The sequence below is a fragment of the Astatotilapia calliptera genome, chromosome 11 (assembly GCF_900246225.1).
Source record: "Astatotilapia calliptera chromosome 11, fAstCal1.2, whole genome shotgun sequence".
Classification (NCBI taxonomy): Eukaryota; Metazoa; Chordata; class Actinopteri; order Cichliformes; family Cichlidae; genus Astatotilapia; species Astatotilapia calliptera.
In genome coordinates this window covers 26,514,786-26,542,003 of record NC_039312.1, presented here as the reverse complement: position 1 = coordinate 26,542,003, position 27,218 = coordinate 26,514,786, and the positions used below count along the sequence as shown (strand labels likewise).

The 27,218-nt window shown below is 38.9% G+C and overlaps 1 protein-coding gene across 2 annotated transcripts in view; it reads left to right on the top strand.

The window, feature by feature from the left end:
• Positions 1-22,560, top strand: part of LOC113031368 (mannosyl-oligosaccharide 1,2-alpha-mannosidase IA) — a 193,064-nt gene extending 170,504 nt beyond the window's left edge. Inside the window, exons 5-12 of one of the 2 annotated variants that reach the window (XM_026183375.1) lie at positions 4,314-4,408; positions 8,825-8,951; positions 9,105-9,198; positions 10,705-10,820; positions 14,254-14,473; positions 17,539-17,711; positions 19,962-20,077; positions 21,248-22,560. In XM_026183375.1, coding sequence (XP_026039160.1) covers positions 4,314-4,408; positions 8,825-8,951; positions 9,105-9,198; positions 10,705-10,820; positions 14,254-14,473; positions 17,539-17,711; positions 19,962-20,077; positions 21,248-21,389 — 1,083 coding nt within the window. In that variant the 3' untranslated portion in view covers positions 21,390-22,560. The remainder of the gene's footprint in view (positions 1-4,313; positions 4,409-8,824; positions 8,952-9,104; positions 9,199-10,704; positions 10,821-14,253; positions 14,474-17,538; positions 17,712-19,961; positions 20,078-21,247) is intronic. The other variant, XM_026183376.1, reaches the window with a different exon arrangement.
• Positions 22,561-27,218: the final 4,658 nt, after the last annotated feature.

The following is a 27,218-nucleotide window of genomic DNA, read 5'->3' as shown; positions in this document are numbered from 1 at the left end:
TGCTTGATGTGTGTCTTCAGCAGTTAAGAGCTGATAGAAAAGCCATTTGTGTCCAGCCTCCTATCTGCCAACTGACAGAAAATTTCAACTGAGAGAGAAGAAAGTGACCTGTCGGCTCTCACATTCTATCAGCGTTGCTCTTTGCCTTGCTCCACCATCCGTCCATCCTTTTCATCCCTGCAGGGAGTCTTAAATATTAAAAAAAAAAACAAACACAGAAAGAAATGTAAATCCAGCCAATCATGGACTTTACTCATAGCTTCACATTGGACAAGATGCAAGTGCAATTACAGTAGCACTTCAGGATGGAAGCTCGTGTGCTGGAGGAGGCTCTGAGTGTGGCACAAGAGAGCAGTGGCGTGTCGGCAAAGATAGATTTACGAACACGGCCTTTCATTTAGATTGTGTGCTGTGCACTGAGACGATGCCTGCCAAAGGGGTTTTACTATAATTAATCATGTAATTTATAAACAAGCAAACAATAATAAATGAATGCAATATAATCAACAGCTTCTGTTTCATGTTTGTCTGTTACTTAATGTAGTAAAGGGAGTTCATTTAAATGTGATTGATTGCATGAACTAAAGTATCTTTCTGTTGTGAATCCTTAATAGACGCAAATGCAAAACGTAAACGAGGACAGAGTTGCATTTGTGTTGGTTTTGGGTGTGTGTGTGTGTGTGTTTGTGCCTTTGGGCTTCTAGTTTGCTCGCGCAGCACTGGCGGTAGAAAGGGGCGATGAAGAGAGATGAGACCAGGCGGAGGGTCATTACCGCGCTCTCTGATAAAATGGAGAACCAGGGGACTCGAGCGAGTGTGACACACACAGATGTGCACTGACACACGTCAAGGGGGAGGCTGTTCTAGCTAGAATTAACAAGTGACTGTTGCCACCACGGTCCCATAAAATCTTTCAATAGACACACATTCTTAAACTAATACAGTGTCTGAAACCAATAATAATTAAATTTCTTTTTATAAATATCAGCCTTACTGATATAGGAATTTTATGACTCATATTCGGTGTCTGATCTAAGAGAGATCTCATAGATCTTGTTAAAGTCTGATATTTAAATATATAGGGTGAGATTTTTTTCCATTTCACTTACATAAGAAATAAACAGATTTCCCTAATGTGTGTAATGTGTAGTTATTTATTTACTCAGTTATTCCCTGGCCGACTGTCCTCAGTTAGGCTTGTAGCTGTTTGTGGCGTCCAAAATACATGTTGTTGCAAAGTACCCTCTAGTAGACAAACTATGCAACATCAACACTCAGAATATGGTTGAAGGGTGTTTCTTGCATGTCTTCTTTATATGGGGCGATTGTGGCTCAAGAGTTGGGAGTTCGCCTTGTAATCAGAAGGTTGCCGGTTTGAGCCCCGGCTTGGACAGTCTCGGTCGTTGTGTCCTTGGGCAAGACACTTCACCCGTTGCCTACTGGTGGTGGTCAGAGGGCCCGGTGGCGCCAGTGTCCGGTAGCCTCGCCTCTGTTAGTGCGCCCCAGGGTGGCTGTGGCTACAATGTAGCTTGCCATCACCAGTGTGTGAATGTGTGTGTGAATGGGTGGATGACTGGATGACTGGATGTGTAAAGTGCTTTGGGGTCCTTAGGGACTAGTAAAAGCGCTATACAAATACAGGCCATTTACCATTTATTTCTTTACTTTTATCTCCACTTATCAGACATTCTAAATGCTGATATGGAGATATTGGCAAACAGGTTATATCAACCAGCTTATCGTTCAGGTTCTATTGATGAGTATTGCTAATCTTAAACTTTCTTTTTACATGTATGTAGGATGTATTCCTGTTCTTACTGCTGTCCTTATCAGTATAAAGTTTCTGACATCATAAGTGAAGTTGTTTTTGTGTTAGTCCTTGTATTCAAGGGTGTAAAAAATAATACCATTCGTATTCTGTGATGCAGTTTCTTGTGTTTCTGGCTATTCTTGTGATGTACATACTACTAGGATATGTACAGTGTAGTTTAAATGAGTACATTACGTGTATAACCCACTGTGCAAAGTTTACATTTAAGGTATAGATATAATTATGGTTTTATATGGCACTTTTCTTTTCTTACTGATGCTGTCTGCTATGGAGACGCCATTTGGTCCCAAGGACAAGGTGACATTGTGAAACAGGCTCGCCTTTTCTTTTTTAACATCAATGTTTTAGTTTTGAATTTTTTTTTGATGGGGTCGCAACTAATTAGTAGCTTTCATTATTTATTCATTTGCTGAGTAATTAAGTTGTGAAATGACATGCGCTGCGGAAATCCAGATTCATTCATTAGTGTTTTATTGTAAATCACAGTTAAAGGCTCAATAACTAAATTTTTTTATGTTAATTTTAAGTTCTTTTTTACATTGTAGTAAAATCTTATTCTTACTTTCATGTTTAATTTTAGTTTTATGGGAGCTTTTTTAATTATGTTATTCCTTCTAAAAGTAAAAACAATATGAGACTCATTAATATTTTTAATGTCCTCAAGTATTAAAATAACCCAGTGATTGTTTTCTGAACCAGATTCAGTCAGTAACAAACAACCATTACCAAACAAATGGCTCTGAGGCAGCTTTAAACTTCTTTTCTTCCCTATATAGTTATGGAGTGAAGAATATACGGGCCAGTTGTAAATATTTAATAGAACTCTGAAATTCTCTTCAAAACAACTGCACACTTCAAACTAGACTCTGCAAAGTTCTCTTCTACAATAATAATCATGCTAAAGACAAGTGGGCTGTAGCTATCTGGCTGCAATTTCTCTTCTCATCTTCGATTTTTCTGCTGAGTCACTGCTCTCCTGCACGAGCTCTTTCTGACTGCGCTTTGTCCTCAGCTACACCGTTTTCTCTCCATACAACACGTCAGTGTCTCCTCAGTCACTTTCTCTTGTCTCCAGCCTCTGAGGTTTTCACTCTCTTTTATGAATCTCACCTCTGCTCAGCTACCTTTTTGTCTTCTAAGACATCTCTCTCTTTGTCGAGATTTCAATGTCTTACTCTTTTATCTTCTTTTCCTTTTTCCCCCCCCAAACACTATTCCCTCTGGTTAATGGTGGAGAATGAATGGAGATTTGATGAAAGATAGTCCAGCTCATAAGATGATACTGCCTCGACGTGAGACTGTTGCTAGTGCAGATGTGAAGGGAGTACAGTTTTAAATAGACTTTCGTAGAGCACATAACTAAGAGTTATTTTAATATTACAGTAGTTGTGTTAATGCTTTTACATTATTGGTTTTGTTTTATTTGTTTGTCTTTTGAGGGGGGAGGGTGGTCAGAGGCAACGTGTTTAACTATTTATGAGTAAGAAATAAACAGAAGCTAATTCACACACGCTGGATGTTTTACAGTCATCTAAAAAATAACTCTTAGTACTCCTGTGAAAGTACATCCAGTCTGAGATTATAGAGTTACCTTTAGCAGAAATAACCTGGAGCAGTAATTTAATCTATTACTTTATCAGTTTGTCACATTTATTGGGGGAAATTTGACCCACTCTTCTATACAGTGTTGTTTCATGATAAAGGTTTTTGAGGTTTGTGGGATTCATTTATGCATAGCTAGCTGAGGTCTAGACTTTGGGCCAATGCAGCACCTTGATTCTTTTCTTTTCACCCATTTAAGTGCTTGGGGTCGCTGTGTTGCTGCATAGCCCAGTTTCATCCAAGCTTTAATGGTCAGACAGATGGTGTCATATTCAATTCTTTGGTATACAGAGGTGTTGATGGTCAACTTGATCATGGCTGACTCCAAGAAACAAGGCCACTGTGGCTGTGAAACAAACCCAAATCACCTCCGTCACCGTGCTTGACAGGATGAGGTGTTTGCGTTGGTATGCTGTTTGGTTTTTGCAAAACATGGCGCTGTCCAAACCTGTAAACAGTGTTCCACAAGTTTTATGGTTTGTTTAGATGCAACTTTGCAAATCTAAGCTGTGCTGCTATGTCATGAACTTTACAGAGCTCAGTCAGCATGTTAAATGTTCGAGTCTGAGATGTTGTTCTCTGATGGGGGATGGGTAGTTTCTCTTAGTATTGCACAGTTTGAGCACTCTTGGGAAGATTGTGGTGTCATCATAACACACACGTACATGCTCAGTCAAAGCCTCTGCTTTTATAGAGGTGTTCACACTTGCTGATGATCAGTTAATCAAGTGCATTTGATTAGCAGCGCCTGACTGCTACTTACCATTTTAATCCCTGTGGAAGCAGTAAGGATGTACATAGATGTACTTGCATGACTGTATGCATACTGTATTTTTGTCAGTTAATATTCACCAAGTTGTATTTTGTGTTTTCTCTTCAGTTGTTCAAAAATAAAGCAGTGGAGCTGGGAGAGAAGCTACTGCCTGCCTTCAACACACCAACAGGAATACCCCGAGGAGTCATCAATCTCGGGAGGTGAGTCTCAGCACAAGTCATCGCGTCCAGCTGTCCTTCTTCTCTGATAAAAGACGATTGAAAGCTATCACATTTTTCTGACATTCAGGAGTGAGCAAAACTTTGGCTTTTGTGAAGAAAAAAAAAAACAAAGTTCAACATGCAAGTTGTCATTAAGTAAGATAGATGTTGTTTGAATGTGGCGATAACATCAATTAAGGAAAGCGAAAAACATCCCAGTCACACAGGCTCTGTTTACTGACAGTGGATCAGCTGCAGGCTAAGCTTCATAATGCAGATGACATTTAGATAAGAATTAATCTGTGTTCATAACCACTTCAGAAGATCGTCTGAATAATATTTGCACGTTTTTAAATGAACAGTGTTAATTTTTCAATCTGTTCTAAACTATTGCCTTTCTAATCTAGAATCTGTGTTGACATGATCTTCTTAATGCCACAGTCATGCAGCACAACTTTGAGCTATTCTCATTTTCAGAGCAATTTCCAGCGTGGAGTTTTGCTTCTCCGCTTGTTTGGATGTGGGTTTGACCCTTTTTAGGCGGGAGTGGAAATAAAGAGGGGAAAAAAGTGGCTTACAGTTTTATAGTGAGACAGAAATCGGAACTGAAAAGCTTACAATAAAGAAATCTGACAAACTGATGAATGATAACAGCACTGTGTCGGTCGGCTGTGACAGGCAAATTATCATTGCTGGCCTACATTCATGCAACGTGACTATTGTCTTGTCATCACTCGTATGATGTATGAACAACAAAGTGTAAAATGTACATCATGATGTGAATATGGATCAAAATTACGTGACCAAGTTTTAACTTTCAGACTCTTCTTCTCATTAACTAATCGTATTTTCTTATAAGATACTTCCTGGCACCCCTGTCTTCCACCTGCTACCAATTAACCCACCAGCCAAGCTGGACAGCTGCTGGAAGATTTAATTACCTCAGTCTACAGTTAATTCCTTCTACATTACAAACAGTGCCAGTCCTACAGATGGGCAGGAGGAACCATACTACCCATAGTGTATCACACAAAAACAAACCCACGTCACTTTGGAAGTAAACATATGCAGCGTGTGAGAGAACGTGTGCACCCTGGGGAAGTCAGTTCAGGGGAGTTTCCATTAATTGATTTTTTTCCTTGTGATAGATTCTTCGTATGTTTAATGGTATATAGTGCGTGTACTACTGTGTTAGTGTGTGTACATTATATAAAACAGTATGGTAAAACTGATTGACAGGAAGTGCATATGTAGACTTTCTACAAAAAAACACCACAAGTTTTTACTCTTAATCGCTCAGATTATTTCAGTTTCAGTTGACAGAAAGTTTGAACATGGTCATGATCACTATCATTATAGTAATACGCTCCAGGGAGCCTTCTTTCAGCTTTGTCGAATATTTAGAGGAAGAAAATATGTGAGAAAATAACATATTAGCTAATAAAATTCTTGATTTTGTGTTTGGTTTTTTTTGCTCTCAACCTTATAATTTAGATTATGCAATAACTCACAGATTCCCCTTTTACAAATTAACAATGTCACATTTCCTGTTCTGTAGCCAAAAACCCCTTCAACGTGCTAAAGATGTTCTTAACGGCACTTAAACCCCTTAACAACATTAGATGTAGTGTTTAATTTATGTTTCCTGTTAAAATGACAGCGTAAACAATGCTAAAATGATTGCAGTTAAAATGTAAAAGATCCTACTTTTCCCAAGCACATTATTCCCAACACGTGGTATTGATTTCCATTTCTTAATCTGTTTTTTTTTCTCTTACACTCGATTATATTTCTGACTGATATGGAATAGATTGTGTTTGTTAAAGAAGGTGAAAGGGTTAACAGATGCGTGCCAGTGATGTTGCTTACCAGAGACTCCAGAGACTACCACCCTATGCCCCTCCCTCTAAAAACGAATGCAACACCTGCTGCCCTGTACCGAGTTTCAATTGATTCCACTTGAACCGGGAATCAGATATGACTCTAGCCAGAAGTATTAACGATGCAGCCCCTAAACCTTTAATAGGTGCATTTATCAGAGTGCCAGACTCTTTGATTCCTCTCTGCTCTCACTCGCCAGCCACTTCCCACCATTTCTCTCCCCTTTCTTCTCACCTTCTCAACATTTCAACTCAATTCATTATCCGATATCACATATCCTCCAGCAACTCTTAGAGGATATGTAAAGTCATTCTTTTAATGTATTATGGACTAACTAATCATTGACAAGCATCAGTTCACCACACTAAGCTTTGATTTGTTGAGTGATCTTACCCGCACTAACTAATGGGCCAGCACTGCTGACCTTGGTGTGCAGTTTCTAAAACACTTTTCCAGGTTTATATTAAGGCATTGAGTTTGACATTGAGTATAATGAAACTTTAAACAAACATCAATCACAGCAGTCGAACATAAATTAATGTTAGATGATGGAGAGGGCTATTTTTTATAGACTTTTGATTAGTTTATTTTTACCAGACAGAGGGCCAGCCCACATCAGCTGCCAAGTTAATTTTATGTATTTTAAAACTACCACCACCATCGGAAAAAGATTTTTAAAAATGCACCCACTTGGAGTGTGTAACTACTGGGAATAGTTCTCTAAACGTCTGAACGTTATGTGCTGCAGTTTTTATTTCTTAGGTCAGTGTCATAAGCCGTTTACAAAAAGCACAGAAATGTGATGACCTTAGGTTAATAATACAAGATTTAATGGGCAAAGAGAGAGTTTTTTAAACTCATTTGACTAAATTGGAATTACATAACCCGATTTTTATTGTCAGTGAAATTAACATTTGTATTGTTTATTAATTTATTGACTGGTCGACAAAATGTCAAAATACACAGAAAAATGCCTGTCATGGTTATGTGCAGCACTATGTGATACAGGCTGTTTGTATTCACATAAACAGACAAAGACGTAACATCTTTACATCACAGGAACTGGTAAACATTTGGCATTTATGCATAAAAATGAAGAAAAATATGAATTTATAATTTCAATGTTGTCATTATGATATTAGTAGTTTAATAACCACATATAAAATTCAATTAGATCAGTGCACTTTGGATGGAATGCATTGTACAGATTGCAGGAGATGGTCACTGATTTCTATCTGAAATAAAAGGCAAAGCCTCGTGCATTAAGCAGAGACTGAGTACAGAGAGGTCCGACCAGCACTCAGAGTACTTTGTTCAGCTCTGTTCAGCTGCACTGTGATGAGAATATGACGTATACTATAACATCTGAAGAATCTCGTCTGCAAGTGGCCTTGGAAAAAATGAGATTTGCAAGTGTTGAGGCTCTTCCCTGGAGTTTGGTTTAATGCTGCTGCAGTGGCAGTATACCAGAAAGGAAAGCTAGAAAGCTAAAAATGCCTTTTAAACTATACATTGTTGTCCCAAAGTAGTTCTCGTGCTTTAATTTTGTGGAAACAAAACAAGGAAATTGATGTCATGTAAAAAAGTTGTACACAAAGGCAGCACAATGAGTAGATTGTTAGCTTCAAATACGGAGTTGCAGTTGGAAAAATTCCAATTATATCAGACTTTGTTTCACTGAGAGGATATTGATGGGTATCAGAAGGTTATCCTGGTAAGCAATCACAAACAAAATAATGTTGTGCTTTCACTTGAAAACCAGAGCAATCCTGTAAAGAGCGAGCATATAGAAAGTTAAACGCTTTATTAGCTCCTCTTACATCCAAATGAATATGCTTATCTGTTGAGCATGTTTTAGACTGTATGAATAAAACCAAAAAGATTAGGACAGCGATTAAACCCATTACGTTCACAGCATGCCACCAGTGAATGTAATTAATCTGCATTTGCAGTTAGCAGTGTCAGTTTCACAAAGACCCGATCCTAAAACAAAGATCTGAGCATGGTCAATATTTATGTTTTACAGGCTCAACTACATATACCTGATGCTACAAAAAGATAAGGTGATGTGGCTTAAATTAATAAGGCTTTACTAATTTAAAAACAAGCACATACTATATATAACTAAAGAGAAACACAAGCTATGTGTGCAGTGTCAAATTAGCATAATGACTTAGCCACAGCTTTACATAAAATATTCAAACTCTAGCGCAATAGCAGCAGGTAAGCCTCTCAGAATTATAAAAAAAATGTCAGGATCAGCTAAGTATCAACTGAATCAAAAACAGTAAAACTGACAGGTGACAAACATCAGACGGGGTAACTGAACCGGCTTCTTCTTGTCTTCCTTAACACTTCCCAGTGGGCATTGCATATCTAACCACTCACAAACATGGGCACAGACAGATAAACCAAATTTTGTTACGTTTTATTATTATTTACATGGAAAAATAAGTGATATTTACTATGAATCTTTCTTGCTGAACTGTCTATTTTGCGATACTTAGTGGACGTGTTTGAATGTCATCCCTGTTGTAGTGGCACCAGCTGGAGCTGGGGTTGGGCCTCAGCCGGGAGCAGTATCCTGGCTGAGTTTGGGACTCTTCACCTCGAATTTGTGCATCTGACTGAGCTGTCCAGCAATCCAGTATACACGGAGAAGGTTCAGTATATGAATAACCCTTCCTTTGCAATTTACAGCGCTGAACAGAATGTTCTGATTTCCTATTACCACAATTTCTGTGCAAAATGCCTTTCAGCCTTGAGGTGATGGCATAATACAAATTCCCCTTGCCTAATGGCATGTGATTTGCAGGTGATGAACATCAGGAAACTCTTGAACAAGATTGAGAAACCCCATGGCTTGTACCCAAACTTTCTCAGTCCAGTCAGTGGCAACTGGGTCCAGCGTAAGTACTGTACTGTGCATAATACTTAAATATCAGCGCAGATATTTTAGGATGCATACAAGTTTTGTGATGAAGGGTAAAGTCAGAAAAAAACGTTTAAATTGAAATTGGGGTCACAGGTCCACTTGGGAAGGTGATTTTTGTTTCCTGATATTCACTGTATTACAGTAATTATGTGTACCCACTGTGGGTCAGGACTACAGGAGTGTGAGGTTGCTGAATGTGGTTTCACATTTCTTTCCTTTTCCATTTCTCTTTCTTTTCTTTAGCTTTCACATTACTGACAGACCTTGAATCACCTCACATGTCAAAGCTCTTTCAGCCGCTCGCCTGTGTCCTCCACCTATCCACCCTCTTCCTTTCATTTGTAAAACCGGGCTCCTACAGTAGCAAGGGCTATATGACTCCAGTTGCTCTGGGTTATTAAAATGAGAATGAATTCAATTACTTAAGGAAATTGGATCTTTCCGATTTACCTGAAAGAAGCTTGGGGGAAATCAGGTGATCAAACGGTGCCTGAATTGAAAAGGTGGCAATCTGAATCATTACAGAAGCAAACTGTTGTGGGCGAGGATGTAAACGAGGTGAGGAAAACTGTGTATGAATATCAACAGAAAAGGGGGGGTGCATTTGGCTTCATAGCTTTCTCTCATTTGTCAGTGTCAAGGACAAACACAGCAGCACTGTGATAACCTTGCAGAGGAGTTAGCAAAGGTGTATGTGCATGCAATGAGTATGAGTGGATTAATGAAGAGTTGCCTTTTATGTGAGATCATATTCATCTTTTGAATTCAAATTATAGCAGACAAGTGGAAAATCAACAGGCGTTTGTTTCAGTTTCCACTGACAAGCTTGAAGTGCGTTACATAACCAGAAAACACAAGAGTACTAACGATTTCTCAACTGCAACTATCACGTTTTAGTTCACGGTAATTGTAAAGTCTTCATCAAAACTTATAGCAGAAATACATTTGAATAACTTTTCATGGTTACATAATCAAATCATTTTAGTTGTACTGGAATCGCCATGAGCTTTGTACTTATTGTGATTAGCAGCAAAGTGTTTATATCTAAAATGACCAAAGAAGCCAATGCAGAAGTGACTGCATTCATTTAGGGGGCAGTTGTGCTGATTGATTCTAGTGCAAACAGACCTAATGCTCACTTGATCGATGATCAAAGGTTTTTGGTGGTTTTATGATCTCAATCACTAATTTCACAACTTATCTCAAACAATAAGGTGTCTACTTTGTAAGCTATGGTGTAAAAGCTTAAAGATTAGAGATTATTGACCACTAAGTCTCCTGTTTAAAGTGTGGTTGTGACTGTTCTCCTGAAACATATAAAATACTTTTGCCATCTTTTCAAGAAATTCTGAATTTGTTTAAAAATTTTCCAGCACCTGCAGAAAATCATGAATAAAAAAATCTGTATCCATGCATATGGGTTTGTGCGTGTGAGAGACTTTGCTGAATAACTCAGTTTACCTGTTATTTTCTCCTGTAGATCATGTTTCCATTGGTGGCCTTGGGGATAGCTTTTATGAGTATCTGATCAAATCATATCTGATGTCAGACAAGACGGACGACGATGCGAAGAAGATGTATTACACTGCACTGGAGGTATGGAAATCTTTATTTTTCGGTGTAAACAAAGGAATCAACTTGCTGAAGCATAGCTCAGTTAGATTAAATGATAATTACAGTAATTAGCATACACTTTTAATAAAGCAAAGCCCACAAACTGCTTTACACCCGTAACAATCAACAGCAGGACAAGCAAGTATGTTGTTTTTACGGACTAGTTGAAGGCTGAGCAACGGATATAACACTGTAAATTATCTTTATCTGACACAGAATGGACTCAGCTGTAATCAGCCGAATGGAGCATGTTTTCATGTGGTGCAATAGTAAAAGCTGCTCTTCCACTATCAGCAGAAAAATATCCGTATACTTGAATGTGCGTGCTATGATCATGTATAAAATCACTATTATTTCCTCTTTAATGGAGATAATGTCAGAGTAAACCACACTGCCTGTGGCTACAATTACAATATCATAGAAAATAATTTAAGATTGCCACTGAGACTTCCTCGGTTTTCATCAGAGGGTCAAGCCAGAGGCAGAATTACTAATTACAGACTTTCTTTCTCCCCTGTGACTTGGTATTTAAATGGCAAAGGACCCCCGCGCTTTTAGATTAAGTTATATGCTACATGTTTATACAGAGATCTGAGGTGAAGGCATGGCACAACTCATTATCTTTGGCATCCAAATAAAAGTAGAGTTCTAATTAAAACGGTGCTGAATGAGAGAACATTTTCTAATTATGCTATGCCATGATTACTGCTAACAACAGCTAATTAGTAGGAAAATCATCAGCCGCAACCCTCAAGAAAAATGTTTTTTTTTTTCAGAGAACATGGTATTTATAAACTATTTATAACACCCCCTATTTAGCATGAAGTGATTCCCTTGCTGTAAACAAGAATTGCAAGTGGAAACAGCTGTTTTATGAAACAAAGTACTGACAAGAAACACCTGCAAAGAAGCAGAAATGTACAAAAAAGATTCTTGATTCCTTCAGTTAATTAATTTGCAACAAAAGCAATACATTTACTGTGCAGCACTGCAGTAGCCACACTGGACTAATCCCTTATAGGAGGAAAGATTGTCTATATATTCTATTGTAACGCAATTATCATGAATTATCAGTGTCTGATAAAAAATAATCAGTCGTTTTATCTCTTACTGCGGACCGTGTTAACGAGACGGCAGCAGAGTGGGTCTTTGCAGGTCACGGTCTTTGCATGGTCGGCTGTGGCTCCTGTCTTGTTAGCACTGTTATGTTATTACTTCTGGTGGACACCAACTACGTTTGTCGTGCCAAATTAAAAGTATGCATATTTAGTCCACATTCCAGTACCACCCACATACAGCACTGGTGAATAATAATCACTTTAATCTAAACTGCATGTATCACACCACATCTTGAGCAATTCTACTTTAAACAGTCATGAAGAGCTCTTTTAGGGAACCAAGCAGCTATCTTACCAGGTGTTATGTATAAACACTTTTCAGGTTTCAGTGAACAGCCAGTTGAATGATATGCATGCATGGAGTGCAAAGCATCATATTTGAATGTATTTGCTAGCTATCAATCCTTTTGCACTATCTTCTCCTATAACTTTGGCTGCATTAAATCATCTACAGATAAGTAAACATGACTTTGGACTTGCAAAAAATTCTGCTGCTGCAGATTTGATGTCAAAGTAAAAGATATAATCTTTTAATAGTACTTTGTGCGTTTTCATCTGTCAGGTTTTATCGTAGCATCCAGTTCTAGGTTTGTTGGAACAAACGCAGAGACAGACGGTGAGAAACTGGTGAATAACAAATGTTATGCCTCAAATAATACTGAGTGCATAGAGTTTGCAGAGAATCTCTTTACATGCATTTTTTTTAGCTCTCAATCCACTGTGATAATAACATAATAAGTCAACATAAACACACAAGTCTGTCTGATTGCTCTAATTTCTAAATATTAGAATAGACATTGCTACATAAACATCTAATTATCTGAGCTAGTCATCTGTAGTATGAAAGTCCCCACCTGCATTCTTGCACAGCAGTCTCTGTACTGTCTTCGTAGCCAATATTGGACGATAAAAAATGTCTTCCTCAGACCTTTAAGACTTTTCAGCCTCCTCTTCTAAGATGTCTGTAAGTCCTCTATGCTGTTCTTTGTCTCTTCATGTCTCAGTCCTTCCGACCTAAGGTCTGAGCAGAGGAGGCAAGGAGAAGACACAAGGAGATAGGAGTCAAAATGAGATGCCCTTGCTTCGGAGCAGTAATTTTAAAACAATGTCTATTAAAGATGACAGGTGGCACAGCTGCTTACTGCTGCTTTTTATGACCTCTGTCAGAGGAGCATAAAGTTCATGAAAAATTAGGCATTTACTCTCAGTCGAATTCATAATGTGACACACACAGTGACAAGAATGAAGGTATGTCAGCAGCTTTTATTTATTTAACGCACACAAACAGTTAGGGGTAGAAAAGTTGGTTGCACAGCTGACCATCGTTTAAATATCTAATACAACTCATGAATACAAATGAACACTTATCATTTGTCCTGCTTCAACTTGATTTCTGTATTCCTGTCTGTGTCTGTCAAACTTGTGTCACAAAAATTTAGATTTTGAGGGAAACGCTGCTGCTGCATCAATCATAGAAAACTAAAATAAACGGTTAAAATAGTCACCAAATATACTTACCCAAGTGAAGTTTAAGTGCGGTAAAGGCATCGAAGTGTCTTTGTGTCCAGAGCTCCTCCGGTAAGGCTCGTCTCTCCTAGAGATTCATTTATGAAAATCCTCAAAAAAAGCAAAGAATATTTCTGGGTCATGGAGAAATAAAACTAGAGATGTGAGAGAAGACCTTTCTCCTCAGTACCTCTCTGGAACTGTGAGGGGTCTGCTTGTACAGTTTAAATCAGACTAAAAGTAATTGGCTTTTTAAGTACACTATATGGACAAAGTATTGGGTCACACCTTTTAATCTTTTGCCAGAGGTGTATAAAATCAAGCACTTGGCCATGCAGCTTGCCTTTACAACACTTGTAAAAGAATGAGTCGTTCTAAAGAGCTCACTTGTTGCAGAGGTGTCTTCCTATCATAGTACCATGCTTGAATTCAATCAATTTTAAGCCTTGGTGCAGAGAGGAGCACAAGGGCTTAAATGTCGCCAATGCTCTGTTGACTCAATAACTGACTCTAAAGCTCCTCTGACATTAACATCAGCACAAAAACTGTGTGCAGGAAGCTTTGCGGCATAAGTTTGTAAAGCTGAGCAGCTCCTGTGTGTGTAATATGTATGTAGCCCGGTACTTTTGTCCATATCGTATCACTATTAATTGTGAACTCTTATACATAGAAGTAAAATCTCTGGTGAAAGAAATCTGTTTCCCGATGTTGATCACAGCAATAAACAGTATGCGAATGATGGCAGTGGGCACATCAGGTTCAAATATTCCCAACTGCGTATGTCATTGCAGGCAATCGAAGCCAACCTGGTACAGAAGTCGCCTGGTGGTCTCACCTACATGGCTGAGTGGAGAGGAGGAATCCTGGACCACAAGATGGGTCACCTGGCCTGCTTCTCCGGGGGCATGATCGGAATTGGGGCAGATGATGGCGCAGCGGAGAAGAGGCAGCACTACCTGGACCTTGCCGCAGAGATCACACATACATGTCATGAGAGCTATACTCGCTCAGGTAAATGTCAGGGCTGCTGTAGAGCTGGGTTTTTTTGGAATAGTGTCAAATACAGTAGCACTTGCAGGGTTTATGTTGGGTTTGAAAGGCACAACTGTGGTCGGTGGCTCCAGTGTCTGGCAGCCTCGCCTCTGTCAGTGCGCCCCAGGGTGGCTGTGGCTACATTGTAGCTTGCCATCACCAGTGTGTGAATGTGTGTGTGAATGGGTGGGATGACTGGTTGTGTAAAGCGCTTTGGGGTCCTTAGGGACTAGAAAAGCGCTATACAAATACAGGCCATTTACCATTTTACCATTTACTGCCTATGCAGATCTTGAACATATCTAAAGACAGAGGGTATACTTTTATAATTTCCACAAAGGCAAAGTAGTCTGCTTGCTTTGGAGATGCTTTTGCACAAATGGAAAATTGCAAACTTTTAGCAGCAGTGACCAAGTCACAGTCAGGTAAAATCATATAGGTTTTAAATCTCAGTGAGAACTCAGCTTCTAGAGCTTTCTTCTTTAATAATTCTGTTAGTGACCATTTCCTAGTGAGGCCACTGATTGGCTGTCAAAGAGGGATACCGAGAATTTTCCTATTAAATTAAATGAAACAATGAACCTAAATCCTAACACTTATGCAAAAAGGAGAAATAATTGAGCAGACCCTGTAGCCCTCCCACCCGTCTTGACCTGTCAGGTTGCCGAAGAGAATCTCCTTCTGAGGTGAATGACTGTTTTATCCCAAATCTATTTCTCAATTTGGTGTTCATTCTCCTTACAGCCAAGCCAGAGGAATTCACTGCTGTAGCGCACTATAGCTGTCTTGTTAGGAGAGTTTATGGTAGCATTCAGAGTAACGAAACTGAGTCTAGGGGAGAAATATTGTAAATTAAAAGAGCCTTGGGCGTTTAACCTGACAAAAAAGGAGAAGCATTCTTGGTGGCTTCACCTCAGCGGAGCGACGGCAGGTCTAATAAGGAGCAGCAAAGAATTAAACTTCAGTTATTCTGTAATGTCTCACAGCTGTAGGGCAGCAGCCAGGGAGCCTCGGAGTTTGTTTGATTCTGATAATAACAGCATGTTGAAATGTATCTGGAAGAAAGAAAAACGGAGAGAATAAGAGAGGGAATAGGGATCAAGTTTAGAAGAGTAAACACTGTGATAAAACCTCCAATGGTAAATTTGCTTTGGCTCCAGCCTATGAATGAGAATGTATATGGCTGCACTCTAAAGATGCACCCAGGGGAAAAATGCAATAAAAAAAAAAAATCATATAAGCAAGCCTGCCCACATGCATTGGGAAGACCCTTGTTTGATTTATGCCTCGGTATACGTCTTGGTCCTGACAATAATCTCCCCTTCTAATTTCAAGCTTTTTTTTTTTATCCTTCCTCTGTTGGGTGGGCTGTAAGGATTCATCTTCAAGTGCTCGTTCGCCAGTAAGCTAATGTGACTCATCACATAACAGGTTCCTCGATACGCTTTGAACGCATTTTGATCTGCAGGCCCGCAAGGCTTCTCTGGCTTTCTCTTCTATAGTCAGCCACCAGGTTTTTCTTCACTCATTACAGGAACTGAATGGTGCTTAGAAGCTCTCGGATTAGCTGTCTACAGGAAAGAGAGAGAAGTGAGATTTGCTCTTGCATGCACATAAAGTGGCTGCCGTTAAGCTGTGTCTTAAATACCGATACCATAAAGACTCCTCCTGCTCCTACTTTTGGATCTCTGCCATCTTCACAGCATCGAGCTGGTGCAGGGAAATGAGGACCTCAAAGGAAGCAGTAGGAGATGAAGAGGTTATTGAGGTCGGAGTGTGTGTGTGGATAGATAGATGGATGTACCACAAGTGCAGTCATAATCACCTTTATGCTTTGAAAGTGTAGTAAGATTGTCACTCAGTGCAGCTGTGATTTAGTGTGAGCAGCTTGACTTCATGTTACTTCTGGTTTCGTTTTGCATCAGAGGTTGCTTTTATTGATTGATTTATTTCTACCTGCACTATTCACGCATCTGCTCAGCCTCATATAGACTTTAGGGAGGTGACAAACATCGTTTATACATCTACATTTAAGGGTTTTTGGGGTTTTATTTTGCTGCTACAGTGCAGCTCAAATCACTTCAGACTTGATTTTGCTCCTTTATGCTTAATTAGAGAAGTAGTGAGTCTGTTTTTCAGTTTGCTTTATTTTTTTAATTGAGTAGCATCCACTGGAGTTCTCCTCACACTGTTGACTTTGAAAGCTTTACCAATGAAAATAGTGATTCAGCAGCATCCATGTAGTTATTAATTCTTCTGCTTCCCTTTTCCCAAGCAGGTGGTGTCATAACACACTGAAGAATTTCTTGTTTGAAGTTGTCTTCGTCTTCCTTTATACAGTGATAGACCTTTAGTGAAGTTTGTGTGGAACATTAAACCATTTATTACTTTGATGTTTTTATGTGTTGCACACTTTAATGAGCCATAATGGCCCAGAATGCTCTGCTCCTACTGTTGCTGCTCTCACAGCAATGTCTTACAACAAGATGGGGGAGTTTTTTGGGACCAATTGAATGCTGCCACTTCCAACACGTCAAAGAACCTGTTTTCTCCAACCATATTCATGTTTTCTAAATGGCAACACGGCCTCTAAAATATGCCAGAATAGCAGAAAAAAAATAGAGCAAAGTAAGCACGTTAGGCAATGTTTCTAAATTTAAGATGTTGCTATGCCAATGCTCCTGTCCTGACCCGAGAAAGAACAGATTCCTTTGTGCTGTTTCTTAAATAGAATTTCTTTGCTATGTAGTCTTGAATTGTGGTTGAGATATAATGAAAGTGAAGATAAAGAAAAGCCTACAGACCATCTGACCAGCTGTGAGGATCTCATTTAATTTTTACCTCAAGCCTTTTTTAAACTGAGAATAAGGACTGAATTCTGTATGAAGGTGATGCACAGCAAAGAAAGAACACTGAATCATTGTTTTCATCGTCTTTTCTGAACAATTTTAGACTATAAAACTAAGCACAGATCTGTTGAAAAACTTTTCATTTGTACTGGCGGAAAATCATCCCACGTCTTGTCTGTGTATTTGTCTCATCAGCTACTAAACTGGGACCTGAAGCGTTCAGATTCGACAGCGGAGCCGAGGCGACGGCAACCAGACTGAGCGACAGATACTACATCTTACGACCAGAAGTAATTGAGAGCTACATGTACATGTGGAGGCTAACCCACGACCCCAAGTACAGAGAGTGGGGCTGGGAGGCTGTTGAGGTGGGATCATCAATTCAGCGTTAATATTTGCCTTATCTGTATGAATACGAGATCACACTGTAAAAGCGATGGTTTTCCATATTGGAGCTGGCTATGTGCCAGACTATTTCCTGCCTCTGAGAAGTTGCCAGGCAACAATAAAAATCATGAATTTATATAGCATAATTTTGCAACCATGGTAACACACATGTGCCTAATCAATCAGAAAGTCTAATGCAGGGAATAAAACAGATGTGTAGGTGGGTTTGTGTGTCATTGTTTAAATCTGTGCAGTTCCCTCCTTACAACTGAGGCAAATGTATCAACACCGTTACACAAACACCTAAGTGAGCTGTTAACACACAAAAAACAAATGCTTTCAGCTGCTCCCTTAGTCACAAAGGGGTCACAACAGCAGGTAGCTCATCATATTTGATTTGGCAGAGTTTTACATCAGAAACCTTTCCTGATACCGTTCTTCCCATTGTAGCACTCAAATGCCTTCTGTAAAGTTGCAGTTACAAAACATTCCCCTTGGAAAGCTTCTTGAGACCCCAAACATGAAGATAAAGAGAAAGCAATCATCAACAACCAAACTATCAGTATTTCCAGTTTTTGTTTATATTAATTTCATTTTCTGTAATATTTCTCAAAATTACAATATGTCCAAAAAAATGTGTCTATTGAACATTTTTCGATGCATAAACTGCAAATAAACAGCACACTGTTTTGCCCTGGGACCTGTGAACAGTTGTGAGGAAGGGAAACCCCGCTCGGACACTCGTGGGTCCAACATGGCCAGTCAGTCAGTGAAATTTGCCCTACAGTGATGGATAGGACTTATCTGCCTTTAGCCTGTAGCTATAATGTTATGTGGATTGTGAGCAATCATTTTCTCAAAACCTAATGGTGTCATTAGAGGGAGTTTAATCATAATAATAATTCAAAGAACTGAGACAGTTTTACATCTTCAAGTTAAAAACTGATAGAAAATAAACAATGATGGATAAATTAGATCTGCATTTTGTCGGTGGAACCTTAGGAAACAAAGTAAAAATCCCAAAAATGTGCCGCATGCAGAGTGCCCTCTAGTGGACAAATTATGCAACATTGACACTCAGAATGTTGAAGGGTGCTTCTTTTCTTTCTCAGCCATTATAAATTCCAAAGGACAAATTGGCAAATAGCTAATATTGAGCAATATTATAGGACTTCTGATAAAAAGATGTGGTTCCAGTGCTGAAGAGGGGGGTTAAAAAATAAATAAAAATGGGTGTATGTTGATGACTGTTGTGATCCCCAGCGCTGTTAGTTAGTCATCATTAATGTTTGAAGCTTTTCAAAGCTGAGGAAATGCAAGTCCAAGAGAGCCTTTAAAAGTCGATATGAAGACATATTTATTCTTTGGTTCCAAACAACTGAACTATAAAGCACACATGAGGCCAGTGCACTACAAAAATAATTTAATGGTTTATTTAAGCGTCAGAAACTGCACAGTGTAATTTTGTCCCCTATATCCTGTCTTATTGCTGGCTTGAATTTTCATTTTATAAATTGCACTCGCCTATTATGTCAAGCCCCTTTAACACCCTCAATTACCCCGAACTGCCTTCCTTGATATTGTGTGGCACTATACATTACCTTGTAGATCAAGCAATCCCACTAGCAGGAGGTGAAGGTTGTGCAGGGATCACTATTATTAATGTGGCAATAGACAGGACATTAACTGTAGTAAACTGTAAAGGGCTGCCATGAAAGATTTAGCATTAATTTAGTGCGCACAGAAGTGGAGAGATCAGGCTGACGAGTTTGACGGGCCTTTTAATTATCGGGCACAAAGGTTGAAAGCGGCGCACGACGTTTCTCTCCATGAACATCAAGCATTAACACGTCAGGGTCTTTGTTAATTAGCACGTATAAGGCAGCCCTTTGTAGCAGGGGTAATAATGAGCTAATCTGCTTGGCTAGCTCAGCCACTCTCCATTAGCCCTTGTCAGATTTAGCATTGCTTAAGCTTCAATTGTGCAGCTGGCTGAAGACCGTGGCATGCTCAATCGTAGCCTTTCTGTAGGCGCACATGGACACAGTGTTGTTGAGTAAAGGATTTTCTACTCCTGCTCCAACATTTGAGAAGAATAACTGATTGTTTTACTTCTATGCTCTGATTTGTTTGAAGTAGATTTTGTGAAATGCCCCATTGTGAGCTAAACTGGAGATGGTCTTCCTTTTTTCCACAATAAACATGCCATGTTCCTCTCCGCCTCCTGCCAGGCCCTGGAGCAGCACTGCAGAGTGGAGTCTGGCTTCTCTGGGATCCGCGATGTTTACACCACGAGTGTCAGCCATGATAACATGCAGCAGAGCTTCTTCCTCTCAGAGACACTTAAGTAAGCCCCTTTTCCTCTCTATATCCCCACTGGTGAAAGAACCGGCATTTTACAATCTACATGCATAAATTATTGTCAGTTTAAAAGTAATAGAGGATGTTGGGAATTCATCATAACCCATTACCTGTTCCGTCCATGAAGCACACAAATGCTGTGAATGAGACGCACTATTTTTTTGCAGGCATAAGAAAGGATGATAAATAGGTGGTGTGCAGTAGGATGAATAAATTTTACCTCCCCTCATTCCTGGGTCATTAAGCAAAGTAAACCATTCGGGATCCAAAGTTGTACTGCAGCTAGCAGATGATAAAGACCTGTTTTCCTCGGGTGCATAAGGAATCATTAAGGTTCTGTCAGACAAAGTGCATTGTCAAAAACTGTTTTAACATAATAATGGCAACATACCGGTGCAGTTAGTATGTTTACAGTGCCTGCAGTAGCTCATCAAGATTCTCATCTACACCAAATAATGTGGGTTATTTAACAACGAGCACGATTGTTTTCTTCTTTTTTTCAGCTCAAATCTTAATGTTAGAAACAGCTATACTGCAAACTTAAAGGCCCTCTGAGAGTTTCAATTCAAACCAGGGTAATGGTGTAATAATTTAGTACTGGAAGATTTTTAACTGCACTTTGTAGTGCACTGTTGACTTTCTTGTACTTGCAATAAGGGTAACAAAGGATCACATAAAAACAGGTTAATCATTTTGGAAACTACAAAGAATAACATGAGAAGACTGATTCCACTCTAATGTCCATGAAGGGAATGTGACGCTAACTCGGAGAGACAAACAAATTTAACAAAATCAGCTCTGAGATTATCAGTGCAGTGCTTTACTGATCTATTAGATCACCACCCAATGTAAGGCTTTTACAAAGCAGTAGAAAAAATAGTAAAGCATGACATTTACTTTGTCTTCCTGAACAAAAAATAAGTTTTAGTGTTGGAACGTTATCAATGATTAATTTTTAATTTCTCAGGGAAGTGCAGTGCACCGACTCAAATGCAGGTATACAAATGTGAACTCATTTTATTTGCCTGATAAATAAAAATATAATTTTTGTTTTTTAAAAATAAGTTATTGCCAACAAGCTGCTGTTTCTTGGAAAACAGACATCTATTTATCCAGTATTGACTGAATTAAATGAGCATTCTTCCTGTGTGTTCAGGTATCTGTACCTTCTCTTCTCTGACGATGACCTTCTCTCCTTGGAGGACTGGGTCTTTAACACAGAAGCCCACCCGCTGCCTATCATCCGCAATAGCTGCCTGCAGGATGATGCAACACAGGAAAAGACGGTCTCCGAATAAGACTGAACACCGACGAACAGTTGGGACAGTTAAAGACATCTGCACACACACAAACATAAATATCGCAAAACCCCAATTCAGTGCAGGTTCCGAGTCTTTTCAGGAGCGTGTTACGGACTCTCGATTCCTTTCCAGTAAAGGATGTTGTCGTTTTACGCTGTGATTGTAAATCCTTTTGCCGGAGTTACTTCCTGCTGGCACTTCTATTTTGTGGACAATCAAGACGAACATGACTTTCATGAAACGAGCACCTTTTTTTCTTTCCTTCTTTCCTCTATGAGGAAACTGGTTTAACTTGCAGACCCAAATGTCTGGGAGAGAGGGGGGATGAAGCGTGGGCCATATTGTCGGAAAGAAAGAAACACACAGAAAACCACTTAAGTTTTGCTCCTTAGTTTTGCTGTTCCGTTAATCTTCAGTAATCAATGATTTCCTGAGATCCTCTCAGTGCTTTTTGTTTTGTTTTCCTTTGTGAGTACACACTCTTTGACCAAAGGTTTCTTTGCATTGCTTTTTTTTCCCTCTTTTAATGTGTTTTTGGTGAGATTTAGTGGAAAGTTAAACATTTACAGTGAGGTTTGAATATTGACTAATGTACAAACATGATATCTGACTCTGAAGTCCACCTCTAAACTGATGTTGATGTCACGTTTCTTACGGAAACAAGTTTGAATGAATTTTCTAAAGTTCAGAGGTGATCAGGAAAGTGGTCGTGTCTTATGCATCCAGGGACCATTTTTTTAAAGAATGATGTTGGGTTGTGTTTCCACAGTGTGCTGTTATTTTATTCAGTTTTTTCCCATCAGGACAGTGCTTTCTCTGTCCTTTCAGATCAAAGTGACAAACGCAGTAATGTCAGTTCTGTGACTGTAAAAGAACCATAAAGGAATAGAGTACATTTGCTCTCCAGCTCCAAATGGGTTTTCCTGTTTCTGTTGTAGTTTCTTCTGCTTCACTCTGCCTTTACATGTGAATCCAAATGGCTGCCAATACCGATGTTAAAGGCAGTTAGGCTGCAGAGACGTCATCTTTCATCACTGCTGTTCCGCACAGTTGTGGAGCGAATGTGCTGTATATAACGGATGATTTGAGTGACCCCATATGAGCTTGTCTTGACGTTTTTCTTTCAACTATTTTGTGTCTTTTTCTTTTTTAAACTTCAGTGATTTTTTTTTTCTGGGTTCTCTTTTTATTTGCTTCCCTCAGGTGTTTCAGTTAAAAAAAAGGGGGGAAAAAACTAAAAAGTTCTGATTTTAAGTCTAGTTATTGCTGATATTAATTATTGTTATTACTTATTCTTACTGTTTGATTTTAACTTTCATTGTTAAATATTTTCAAATACTGATTAAAAACTGTGCAACTTTGTACATTTAAAACGACCGCGGTTGCCTTGTCGTTATTGCTTTACTGAGTCTAAAACGTTTTGTTTTTGCTCATTTTCGACAGCAGGTAGCAACAACAAGATAAAAGAAGATTGGAGTCATCTGCTGCTTAGATTTGTTTCAGGATTTTCTTGCTGGAAGTTCATTACAGATTTAATTAAATGGGGACGTCTCAGGGTTATGGAACGTTCCAGCAATCACAACCAGAAAATGACTAATGGGCTTTAGCCATTACACCTTTTTCAGCGTGTCAGGCCAACAAAGCAAGATTTAATATCGTCCTCCCCAAATGATTTAACTCTACCTGCTGTCAACTGAATCCTAATTTCGGCATGATGGCTTGAAGTGATTTCACTTTCCCTTTAAATAGAAGACGCATGCGTTATTGACATGATTGACATTCAATGGTATTTTAAAAATGGTGCTTTAAATGTCACCGATCCAGTCACATTAATCTTACTGACACCTTAAATAAGAACCAATGCAAAGGTTTAAACAGTGTAGCATGCAAAAAAGTAGGGGGCAAAAAATGAAGGGCACAATGTGTACGCGTGAACATGTACTAATCTCTCCCAGGGACTTAAATAGGGGGGGGGGGATCACTGTCCATTTGAATGCACCTGAGACTGATAGCAAAGGACAAACACTGCACATAATCCCCTCCCCTCTTTTTCTTTCCTCTTTGCTGCTCCCAAAGTCCCCAGCAAGCCAAGCAGGGCAGCTGAGACAGAAGTGTAAGGGCTGCTGTCCTTCTTGGCAAAACCTCCAGTTGATGTGCAATGAAGGAGAAAGAGCCATTGCTATCTCGCTGTCACAGTCGTCCTCCAGCTGTCTCAACCGGCACAATAATTTTATAGGGAATAACTGGCAAGTAACTGATATCTGGGTCCAAGTATTATTCAGCACTTTGACATAACTCTTCTTGCACTCTACCTTCTCACATTTCAGCTATCAAGTGAATAAATTCAGGCTACAAGGGAAAAAACACAATGTCAGGTTCTCAAGACAGTCAAAGAAAGCAAAGCAGCAAAGTATTATCACAGATTTACTCTCAGGTCACTCACTTGACCTTCAGCTAGAGCAAGTGTGCAATCTTGCACTGAAATCAAGAAAACATCGATTTTAGTTTGCTATGCCATTCCGGAAGGGCAAAAAAAGCATGCTTTAATGTTTATTTAATTTTTAAAAAAGTATTTTCTGTTATTTGCATCATATTTGACATCATGAAAGAAACATGCCAGAGTGTATTTACCAGATGAATATGGTTTATCTGTCACTACTGGGAAAATTTTTATTGCCGTAAGTGACAGCAGCTAAAATGCGGCTGAAAAGCAGATTTTCAGTTTTTAATTCAAGATGTTTAAGGAAATTGTCAAACTGTTAAAGTACAGCCATTTTATTTTTCATAGTCACCATTATTGAAGCCATCACTAAATATTTGCCCCTTTTATTCATCTGCCTTCACTTGCTGGTGACTGTTTTGTCATTTTACAGCTTTTTTTTCTCTTTGGCTTACAAATCTGTGTTTTGGGTTTTTCTCCATCTATATTGTCCTATCACTTTAGCAGCATTTGTCTGTGTGTGAGCAGAGCCTATACTATACATTGTATAGTTTTCTAATGGTAGCCCTATGCTTTAACATTATCAAAAACAATTTTGGTATTAGTATTATTAGTTTTATAGGTGATGTAATTTGCTTTGGATCATGAGATTCACTGTCAGTTAATCTCGTCTCATCTGGTTAGAAGCAGGAAACTTCTTTAGTGTAACCATGCTTCAGTGTGACCACTGGTTTGGATCTTCATGTAAACCCTCTGTTTACATTCATAAAGGTGTTTCCTGTTGATAGGCCTTTACAGTGAAACAGTAGTGCTTTGTACTTGGCTAAATGTTGTGAGGACGTTTTTCTTCACCGAGAAAAAAATTCCAGAGCTGTTGCTGAGCATCATCACTGCATCCTTGTTTTAGGAATGTACTAAACTGTTGATTTGGCCGCTCCTGATTGGTCCCTTTTGTTCTTTTCTACCTAATGATGGCATCCTTCTTTTACATCAACATTTCTCTCCAGCTTGAATACTGAGAGAAAAACGGCACCAGGTTTGACCTGAAAAATCCAGTTCAATATGTAGTTGGACTTTTTCAGTCACTGTTTGATTGTAATTATCAGATCTGTTTTGATTGTGACCAGAAGCAAAAATGTCCTAATACTCAGTGGGCATGATTTGAGGAAAAACTGCCATAGCAACTACTTAAAATCTCCCACTTAACTGAAATCCTGACTATTCCCACCACTTCCACATAAACTGATTTTTTTAACTGCACTCATTACTTATAGTCGATCTGCTTTCAGCATTTAATTTTCACCTGACATTTCAAATGCTTTCACAGTTTTGCACTTCAACTGAAATTTCAAAACCTTCAAGTGTCCAGCTATTACTATTATGATTCCAAGTGCTTTCATCTATTACTAACCATTCATGTAGTGCATTATGTACATTTTTATGCACTCACTGGCGTAGTGTGTGAATTATGATAAGGTAGTGTCATGTCAACCAAAATGATGATTTGATCATGATTTGATCATGATCCTGGCATCTACTGTTGCATTTTGCAAACGTTTACAGTGTCAACCGTGTGCTTTCAGAGGAAAGCACACATTAATTAACAAAAAATTAACAAATTAACATTGGCTGACACATGCAGTGTCAATATCTGGTTAAAATTTGCTGCTGTTTCTTTTAGCTAGCTTTCTATCCTGCACCAACAACAGCTCTTCCTGCTAGTGGTTGAATGGTAGAGGGTGGGTCCTTCCCTTATGGCTCGGTCACACTAGAGTAAAAATAGAACAGCAATGTCTTTATGACAGGCAGAAAAATAAAGATTATTGGTATTTGGTAAACAATTACAAGTAGCTGCAGAAAACATTTTGATTCACAAGCCAGTTGCACAAGTTGCCTGGTGTTGGGCACAACATCTAAACCATCGCTCTCCGCTGACTACAAACAAGTTACAACTGATCTGAATGAGTCTGCACCGATGAACGCAATTGTCTGCAATGCATCTCTTTGATATAGGGGACGTGACTCAATTGGATGTATTCTGGTTATAATCCTATACAAAAGTGCGGTTGCTGGGTGCCTATGCCATTTTGCAGGTAAATTGCCGCCCTGCAACAACTCTGTCGCTATTTGTGAAAGAACTTTCTGTTCCAAATCTATAAAGTTCTGGTTGAATTCTTCTGCCTGGATTGCACAAATGTCGACATTATTTTGGTCGTGCTGCAGTCTCCAAACACTGGCATTACTCGTATTAGACAAGCATAAAAAAAAGTTCACTGTGAAGGATCACCACCCACAATTAGCTGTTTCAAAGCTGTGAGTATACCATCCAAGCATCTCATATTGGCACATTTGCCAGTGTGAAAACATTTCTGAACTCAAAATAACAATTCTAAGATCAGAGGTATGCACTTTATACGCCGCACTAGTTCTCCACATGTGGTTCATCTGCTTTTATGTCAGAGTTCAGCTGTTTTCTGTGATTTTGTCCTATTTAAGCTCCTTTCAGTGCTTGGACTAAGACCTATAACACAACAATCTTACCACTCAAAAATGTAAGAAGCAAAACTCCTTTAATCTATTAATAGAGGAATAAGAATTTCTAAAAAGTGAAAAATAATGTCTGGTTTAATTAATTACCGGGTACAGTTGATGTATTTTGCAGATAAGGCAAATATAGTACAGTTAAAACACGAGATACTTAACGGTTCCTTGAAAATGTAGAAGCTGACTTCAGAAATAAAAGAAATATCAGAGCCAAAAAAAAAAAAAAATAAAGCAGATAAATAAAAATAAAAAGCAGCACTGCGTTTTCTTCTCCACTAACAAAAACAATAGAGTGACAGGTTCAGTCTCTGTATCCCCTATCCTACACCCACCTCCTTCCACCTTTTGTTGCAATCAAACAACTTCCTTCAAAATCCCTTAGATGTATTCTGGGACAACAATGTTATCTTCGGCAGTTTTCTCAACAAACACATCTCACCTGAATCATGTCTATCTGATACAGAAGTTTTAAGTTAGAAAAGTACTTCACAAATAATTTAGGGAGTTAGACATCTTCTGTCCCAGTAACTGTTTTGTTTTATCTTTACAGGTACTGAAAGTTTAATTTTTAAATGCTCCCCCCGCCTCCTTTTTGCCCCTTCCTTTCAGTTCCTGTTTCCACATTTTTATGGTTACTCAAAATTATTTTTGTTGCTGATAAAAGGTAAGAAAAAGAAGACCATACAAAAGGATTTGGAAAATAGTTCAATGCCTGCTTACTGAGTTAATCCTTTTGACTGATGTGAGGTCACAAAGAGAAAATTAAGGAAATCTGTGTATGTATAGCTGGAGCGGGAGTCGTAAGTTCGATTTCTGCCTGTCATAAATTTAATGACAAAGGG